This window comes from Salvelinus sp. IW2-2015, unplaced genomic scaffold (genome assembly GCF_002910315.2).
Source record: "Salvelinus sp. IW2-2015 unplaced genomic scaffold, ASM291031v2 Un_scaffold2968, whole genome shotgun sequence".
NCBI lineage: Eukaryota > Metazoa > Chordata > Actinopteri > Salmoniformes > Salmonidae > Salvelinus > Salvelinus sp. IW2-2015.
Window position 1 is genome coordinate 70,374 of NW_019944263.1, and position 9,311 is coordinate 79,684.

Consider the following 9,311-nt stretch of genomic DNA (forward strand, 5'->3'; position numbering starts at 1 on the left):
CATGAACACTGTCCTATCGATGAGAATGTATCAAGTTAGTGAGGGGTACAGGACTGCAAACTATCGTCCTATTGATGAGAATGTATACAAGTAGTGGGCGGTACGAACTGCATTTCCTATGATGGAAATGTATCCAAGGTAGTGAGGGTAAGACTGATATGTTCCTATTGATGAGAAGTATCAAAAGTTGAGGGTACCGGACACTGACCATAGTCCTATTGATGAGAATGTATCAAGGTAGTTAGGGTAAGGACTGACATGTCCTATTGATGAACAATATCATAAGGTACTTAGGGGTACGGACTGACATGTCCCTATGATGAGATGTATCAAGGATAGTAGGCGGTACGGAACTGACGATGTCCTGATCGATGATGAATGTATCAAGGTAGTTTACGGGTAAGCGGACTGACAGCTGTCCTATGATGAGAATGTATCAACGTAGTGAGGACGAGATCTATTAGATTTAGAGTAGTACGACTGAATGTCCATGATGAGAATGTATCAAGGCTAGTGAGGTACGACTGATATGTCCTATTGATGGAAATGTTATCAAGTAGTTAGGGGTACGACTGACATGTCCTATCATTAGAAGTATCAATAGTGTCAGGTACGGATGACATGTCCTATCGATGAGAAAAGATTCAAGTAGTACGGGTACGGCACTGACATTCCTATCGATGAGAATGTATCAAAGGTAAGTGAAGGCGTACCGGACTTGACAATTCCTAGTGCATGAGAATGTATCAAGTAGTGAGGGTACGGACTGACATGTCCATCGATGAAGAATGTATTCAAGTAGTGAGGGTACGGACTGACATGTCCATTGATGAGAATGTATTCAAGGTGTAGGGGTACGGACTGATAGACAGGACATCTACTATGGCAGACTGATGATGGAGGACCGAATTCTAACATGCCAATGTGTCAGTCAGTCAGCCAGAGAATGTGTGTGGTTTGTGTGTGGTTCTAAAAAATAATCAATCTCTATCCCTTTGCTGACAGACAACTCCACAGTTGACATGCTGAATAGCAGTTTATCTAAGAGAATGGCCCCTTGTGAGCGCCACACTAGTGACTGGCAAGGTCAATTACATTTCCTCAGTGTAAATCAAAAGCTTCTAAGGCCACGGGTGACGCAAAGTCAAATTATTCCAGACAACAGAACAGTCATTTCTGGTTATTATGGCTCAATAGCTGTGTTACAGAGCAGAAGAGCAGATTGCAGAGTGTTGAACAAAGCAAAATCATGTGTGTGTGTGTGTTTGCTGAGAGTCTGAGGGAGAACCCAGCAGACTTAAACACACACACACACGCACGCACACACACACACGCACACGCACACGCACACGCACACACACACACACACACACCGAGCGTCATCCTTCATCTCTGCCAGGTTTGTCAGACTGACGGTGGGCAGCTGGATCTCACCAGGCTTTTCCCCTCTCCTCATCTCATCTCCCTTCTCATCCCCTCCTCCACTCCTCTCCTCTCCACACTGCTTTGCATGCATTACCACACGCATTACCCTGTCGGTCTGACAAGACAAATCACCAGCCAACCCCAGTCACACCGGCGCACCGCCACAGAGAATAAAGAACGTTACGGGTTAACCTTAAATCAGCCTCAGGGTGTCTGCAAATGTGTATCCAAGCGATTCCATTCATACGTGTGTAATACGTGTAAAAGGCAAAGTGGGGGTAGAGGCGAAGAACAGAATTAATGCTGACTCCAGATTCTGACACTGGAGGACGGAACAGGCTTTGGGAGTGTAGGTAGCCCAGCCCAGCACAGCCCCGTGGTTGGTTCAATATTTCATCAGAGGGTCCAACTGGGCTAGGCGTCACCTGCTGTCCAACGCAACACACTTATTACCGATTAGCTGATTGGCTGGACAGTTGGAGCGTCAACACTGTTATTAATGATTAGCTGATTGGCTGATTGGCTGGATGGCTGGAGCGTCAACATTTTCACTACTGATTAGCTGATTGGCTGGACGGCTGGAGCGTCAACATTTTCACTACTGATTAGCTGATTGGCTGGACGGCTGGAGCTGGCCTGGGACAGGGGCGAAAGGGGACAAGTCCAAGTCAAGACAGAGACCAGAACAATGAGAGTTCAATTCAAGATCATGTTTGTAATTTTGTCAGATCGCACCATAATAAGAGCTCAACATGTACAGTGTTTCTGTGTTAAAGATATTCTCTGGTACTCCGTAGGGGTAAATGTAGGGAAAATGGCACTGCACAGTTTACAGAAAACAGTCGCTTTCAAACTAGGGATTTCGTAGCTATTTGAGGTAAAACAGTAATTCTTCTCATAGATTATGCATGTAAGAACTACACCTTGACACAAACCAAAACAGGAGGTTTAAAAGATACGCACTGYTAGCCAAAGTACTGAAGCATGTCTTTAATATTTCAGAACAACATATGGATTCTTTAACCATTCAGAATGGAGAGAAAAATACATGTTGAAGGCAAATAGAGAGCCAGTCTATTAATGATCACTAAATAATGGATAAAAATACTACACARGTTACAATTTCCCCGTCTCCCCTTAGACAGCGTGCGACTCACAAACCCTTCCCCCAGTCTCCCCTGCTAAAAGACAAGACCAAGACACTCAATATGGGGTCTCAATATGTGGTCTCAATATGTGGTCTCAAATATGTGGTCTCAAATATGAGGTCTCAATATGTGCTCTCAATCTGTGGTCTCAATATGGGGTCTCAATATGTGGTCTCAATACGGGGTCTCAATATGAGTTCTCAATACGTGGTCTCAATATGTGGTCTCAATATGTGGTCTCAATATGTGGTCTCAATATGTGTTCTCAATATGTGGTCTCAATACGTGGTCTCAATCTGTGGTCTCAATATGAGGTCTCAATATGGGGTCTCAATATGGGGTCTTAGGACCGGACTCCAGTACTACAACTCTTCAACCTCTTCTCCTCCGCTTTATTTTTATGGCACTGTTCACTCTCTCTCCATCTCCATCTCTTCTTTCGCTCTCTCTCTTCCTCTCTTTGCTCTTTCTCTCTCTCTCCCTGCTCTTTCTCTCTACCTCATAATGCCGATCAGACACAGAGAGACGGAGAGACAGAGAGACAGAGACACAGAGAGACAGAGACACAGAGAGACAGAGAGACAGAGATGACAGAAGAAGGAACAGAGAGACGGAGACACAGAGACAGAGAGGACAGAGAGGACAGCAGACACAGCAGAGACAGAGACACGAGCGAGACGAGACAGAGAGACAGAGAGACAGAGACAGCAGAGAGACGGAGACACAGAGACAGAGAGACAGCAAGACAGAGGACACAGAGAGAGAGACAGAGAGACAGAGACACAGAGAGACAGAGAGACAGAGACAGAGCACGACAGAGACACGGAGAGACGGAGAGACGGAGAGACGGAGAACAGAGAGACGAGGAGCAAAGACAGAGACACAGAGAGACAGAGAGACAGAGAGACGGAGACACAGAGAGACAGAGAGACAGAGACACAGAGAGACGAGAGACAGAGACACAGAGAGACAGAGACACAGAGAGACAGAGAGACAGAGGACACAGAGAGACAGAGAGACAGAGCACACAGAGAGACAGAGAGACAGAGACACAGAAGCAGACAGAGACACAGAGAGACAGAGAGCACGGAGACAGGAGAGACGGAGAGACGGAGAGACGGAGAGACGCTCTTCCCATTGTTCTGCTTTCTACTCTAACTTGTGGCTCACAGCTGAATCAATACATCTAGTCAGGTATCAGTTGAGCTGTTTCTTACTGTATAAGTACTGTATTTCACCCTCACAAACATAGTGTTCATGACGTTTCCCTCTTTGGGTACAGCGAGCACCATCCCCCTCTCTCTGTCTCCTACACTCAGGCTGCTGGCAACCTCCAGGTCGTAAATTCCTGGAGGAGATTATCTCCTCATGGCCACAGTATAGAGAGAGAGGGAGTTTTCATAGAGAGAACAAAGGAATTTCTTCCACCTCACAGAACTGGAGGTCTGAACAGTATTTATGTTCTGGAGAACATATAAAAGATCGGTGAAGAATCCAGCTACGAACTGGTCCATTTGGTACAATTTTGTGAAACTCATGAGAGACAATACGGCCACATTACCATAACGCTGTTTATACAATAGCCTCAGATATGATATCTAATTGTTGTATAAGATGAATGAGGATGATACTGTTTGTGAAATTGTGTAATGTGATTTGGACTGTTTAATGAAGGAAACTCCAATTCCCTTTGGAGTTTCACAAAATCAGAGAACCGCCCACGAGCACAGTTATGGTCTTGCGTCCTGGGACAGGCCCTTTTCTGCTCTTCCGAATAAAACCCCAACCCAGGTTTTCTATCAGCAGACCAGCTTACCTCGATAACGAGAGGGCCAAGGTTTGAGAGGAGACCATGAACCTGAGTATAAGCTAAGGTTTGAGTAGATGGCTGAATCTTTTAACCATACCACGTGGTTAAAATCTTAGCCTATCGATACCGACAGAATAAGAACAAGTCTTTGATATTAATTACTAGTCTGCAGCTAGGAATTCGGTATCATTGAACGCGAAGACCGACAACAGCCAAAACATCTATTCTATAACGACATGAATTAATGTCACTCTGAACTATCCATCCTAACCACGACTGAGAGAGAGAGAGGGCGGACAGACTCTCCAACAGAAACTAACTTCTCAACAAAGATCCCGACGACACACTGAGCGTAAATATATATATATTGATTGCAGCTGTTCCCGAATGAGTGAGCGTTCATGTGCAAAGGATTAGCATTTCAATTGTTATGATTATCACTCTGTCTAACAAGCCGCCATGCCGGTTTAGCCCACTAGGGCACATCCGCTATCATTTCCTTGTAACCATATCTACTGTTTGTTATGCATTTCTGTGAGTACTTAGTTATTAAATAAATATTTGAAGACAATTGATGTATGGATGACTCATAGTGAAGACTGGGTTCGTGCAGATAACCAACAATTTACGACGTTTGGAATGAGACTGACGTGAGGTAAATAATAATTCATTAATTCGAAGACTAATTGATCAGATATTAAACAAATATTATAACTTTGTAATCTGAATATTTTCCTTGGTGCCCCGACTTCCTAGTTAATTACAGTTACATGATTAATCAGTAATTAATCGCGTAATACTAATTACAGAGAGTTATTTGATAAAAAAGTCTTCAGTTTAATGATGCCAAAGACACGACAATAGATAAACACGATCCTCACCTCTCCGTTTTGTAACGCGGCCCCCAGTACCACCACCGCTCCTGCGTCCATCATGGTAGGCTGGTTGTCGTTCTCATCCAGCACCTTGTCAGGTACAGGCGGGGGTCTGTCCTCCTCCTCGGGCTCCTCTGTGGGGTTCACAGCAGCAGCGATGGTGGCTGAGCGCCTGGTCTCCAGGTCTGCACTGTAACGGCTCTTCTTGTTCAGATTCACTGAGGCGTACTCCACTCCCGCGCACAGGGGCCCCCGTTCTGGGGTGCCGGGGCTTAGGTGGCCGTTGTGGAGGGCTGGAGGGTTGTTGGGAGGTGGGAGGTGGTTGTGGGAAATTTCATTGTCATCAGGGCTGAGGGGGGACGTAGTACCGTGTCCGTTGGGTAGACCTGCAGCCATGCCTCCTGGATGGTCCTTCAACTCTTTGACTGTCTCGTACAGGGAGTCCTCAACGCTTACGTCCCGGGACGCCGTCAAGTCGCCACCTCTCTCCTTCACCACCTAGTTGAGTTGATTAAGACAGCTGTCTTATGAGGACTTGTCTTCCTGGGTCCATACAGTACAACCATACAAACACAAGTCAAATAAATACATAATAACATCAACAACAACAATCCCTAATACCTCGTAGGTGCCGTCTCCAGAGGGAGGGAGAAGGGGTCCGCTGGAAGATCCCATCCCGTTCAGGGCGCTGTTGGGTGGGATGCTGGGCAGCTGGCGGTCCTGGGGACACTTGGAGCTCCGCAGCTCTGACTGGCTGGACAGCATCTCCTCAGAGGGCTGGGGACTGCTGTCCTGGGTGTCTGTCAACACTGGGGGACGATGGATCAATACATTTGAGTTGAGTTCATTTTAATTTAATAAAATTTTGTTGAGTTGGGTTGGATTTAATTTAATTGGACACGACAAAGGGAAAAGAGATGGTGTGTGTGCGTGGTTATGCTGGGTTAACAGAGAGAGAGAGTTTGAGTATGGGGAGCCTCAATCTTAAACAACAACATTGCATCTTTGAAAGCTGCAGTGGACAAATTGGACTAGTCGGCCTGTTCGTTCATAGATCTTATTTGTACCTTGGTTAACTCCTTTAACATTGGTTGTCATGCCAGCGGGCCTAGCATTTGGCATGACAACCAACAAGGGGAGCTGGCTACAACACATACCTGTTACCAGACTGTTAGTGGAACATGCCTCATGGATTAGCCAAGTAAGTAAAGTAAAGAATAGGCTAAATGTAGATGGTCTGTATGCCTAATGAATATTACACTCTTTTATAAAGTCATGAATGAAATGGCAACAAACAATAAACAACAGGTGCAGACGTGGTCGTGTGTGTGTGTGTGTTACCTGTACCACTGGTTAGTGGGCCGTTGTGTGAGCTGCTCACCAATAGGTCAGTCCCTGGGCTGTCCACAGACTGACTACCGGTAAATGTCTCTCTCTCAGACACCTGTAGAACGACAAAGACTGGGTTAGGATGGGGATATGTGGCTTATTATAAACACAGGTCTAGGATCAGTTTTACCCTGTGTGGTCCTGTGTGGTTCAGTTAGTACACATACTACAAATATATGCACATGCTGTACTATAAGTCACTTTGGATAAGTGGAGTCATATACATTATATATACAGTACCAGTCAAAAGTTTGGACACACCTACTCATTCAAGGGTATTTCTTTATTTGTACTATTTTCTACATTGTAGAATAATAGTGAAAACATCAACACCATGAAATAAAACATATGGAATCATGTAGTAACCAAAAAAGTGTTAAACATATCAAAATATATTTGAGATTCTTCAACGTAGCCACCCTTTGCCTTGATGACAGCTTTGCACACTCTTGGCATTCTCTCAACCAGATTCACCTGGAATGTTTTTCCAACAGTCTTGAAGGAGTTCCCACATATGCTGAGCACTTGTTGGTTGCTTTTCCTTCACTCTGCGGTCCAACTCATCCCAAACCATCTCAATTAGGTTGAGGTCAGGTGAATGTAGAGGCCAGGTCATCTGATGCAGCACTCCCATCACTCTCTTTCTTGGTCAAATAGCCCTTACACAGCCTGGAGGTGTGTTGGGCCATTGTCCTATTGAAAAACAAATGATAGTCCCACTAAGCGCAAACCAGATGGGATGGCGTATCTCTGCAGAATGCTGTGGTAGCCATGCTGGGTAAGTGTGCCTTGAATTCTAAATAAATTACAGACAGTGTCACCAGCAAAGCACCCCTACACCATCACACTTCCTCCTCCATGTTTCACGGTGGGAACCACACATGCAGAGATCATCCGTTCACCTACTGCAGCAGAGGTAACTCTGGGTCTTCCTTTCCTGTGGCGGTCCTCATGAGAGCCAGTTTCATCATAGCGCTTCATGGTTTTTGAGACTGCACTTGAAATGTTCCAGATTGACTGACCTCCATGTCTTAAAGTAATGATGGACTGTCATTTCTCTTTGCTTATTTGAGCTGTTCTTGTCATAATATGGACTCGGTCTTTTACCAAATAGGGCTATCTTCTATATACCCATCCTACCTTGTCACAACACAACTGATTGGCTCAAACGCATTAAGTAGAAAATAAATTCCACAAATTAACTTTTAACATGGCCCACCTGTACATTGAAATGCATTCCAAGTGACTACCTCATGAAGCTGGTTGAGAGAATGCCAAGAGTGTGCAAAGCTGTCATCAAAGGGTGGCTACTTTGAAGAATTTGAAAAATGTTTATTTTACACTTTTTTGGTTACTACATGATTCCATATGTGCTATTTCATAGTTTTGATGTCTTCACTATTATTCTACAATGTAGAAAATAGTACAAATAAAGAAAAACTCCTTGAACTAGTAGGTGTGTCCACACTTTTGACTGGTACTGTACATTAGATCAATGGCATCCTACTCCTCATTCTGAGAGGTTGTGGTCAAATATAATACCTTTACACAATTACACCTCAATTCATATGAACAGCAGCACATTGTGATGGGAGAAATGGGCATTAAGCCACACTGCAGGTCTTTGCATTGTTTGTCAGTCACCTCACTGACATAAAAACCAAAGGACAGAGGTAACCATGAGATCTCCACCACCACCTGGTGGCTGGGTCTGATAATGACTGTTGCTAGGCCGAATCCGATGGCATTCCTATAGACTAGAGACACAAGGGGTCAATCTGCTGAGGAAAAGACAAAGACCCAATTCCACCTGCCAGTCTGTGGTTAAAGTGAAGTCCTCCTCCATAACTTCCCAGGCGAGGCCCGACACTACGGCGTAAATGTTACTCTCCAGATACTGTAAGTATGCGATAAAAAGGTTGCCACGTCCCCAGAGGGTTTAAGAGTGTCTGTGTGACAGCAAGTAATTAGAATGAAAGGACGATGTCAGTTTCTCTCTAAAGAGAGCTATTTATCTCACCTAACCACAACTTGTAAGTGTAATTTAGTCTGTACCATAGCTAATGCTCATGATGGTCTTCATTATCATGGACTGACTGGGGATAGTGCGATAAATCACAATATACATTCAGAATCCCATTGAAATAAACAGTTTACTATGCAATTAATGAGCTAAACTATGAACAGGTGAAATAAAAGGTGAATGAAATATTGTGGTTCTGAAAATACTGATTCTTCTCTGAGAACATTTCAGTTTATATGAAGATACTGCAGACCGAAGTGGAACAAATTCTTCACATCTTGGGTGCAATCATTAGTCCAAACAGTTGCAAAATGGTTTGCAACTAAAACGAGGGTTTCTACTGGACAAATGCAGGTAGGTCCCTCACCCGTTTCATTCAGTTTGCTTCCGTTTAAGAAACATTTTGCAACAGAATCAGCGCAATGATACGTCCCTGGTGCTGATTCCAGACCAGCGCACACAGTGTGTATGTGTGTGTGTGTCTTTGTGTATGCGTGTGTGTGTCTTTGTGTGTGTGTGTGTGTGTGTGTGTGCCGCTGAGACCTGTCAATCACAGAGCTGGCAGAGATCCCAAGCCTCATTTATAACTAGACACGCTCCACGATCACAACATGATGACTCCCACACAGGGGCTAATGTGT

General features: G+C 44.5%; 1 protein-coding gene across 1 annotated transcript in view; it reads right to left on the reverse strand.

Annotated features, from left to right (window-relative positions):
- LOC112075061 (phosphoprotein associated with glycosphingolipid-enriched microdomains 1) overlaps positions 1-6,702 on the reverse strand; it is a gene marked incomplete at its 5' end in the record, with an annotated part of 21,044 nt that extends 14,342 nt beyond the window's left edge. The window contains 3 exon segments of the mRNA XM_070440756.1: positions 5,265-5,756; positions 5,880-6,067; positions 6,600-6,702. Of these exon segments, the coding sequence (XP_070296857.1) occupies positions 5,265-5,756; positions 5,880-6,067; positions 6,600-6,702 (783 nt within the window).
- Positions 6,703-9,311: the final 2,609 nt, after the last annotated feature.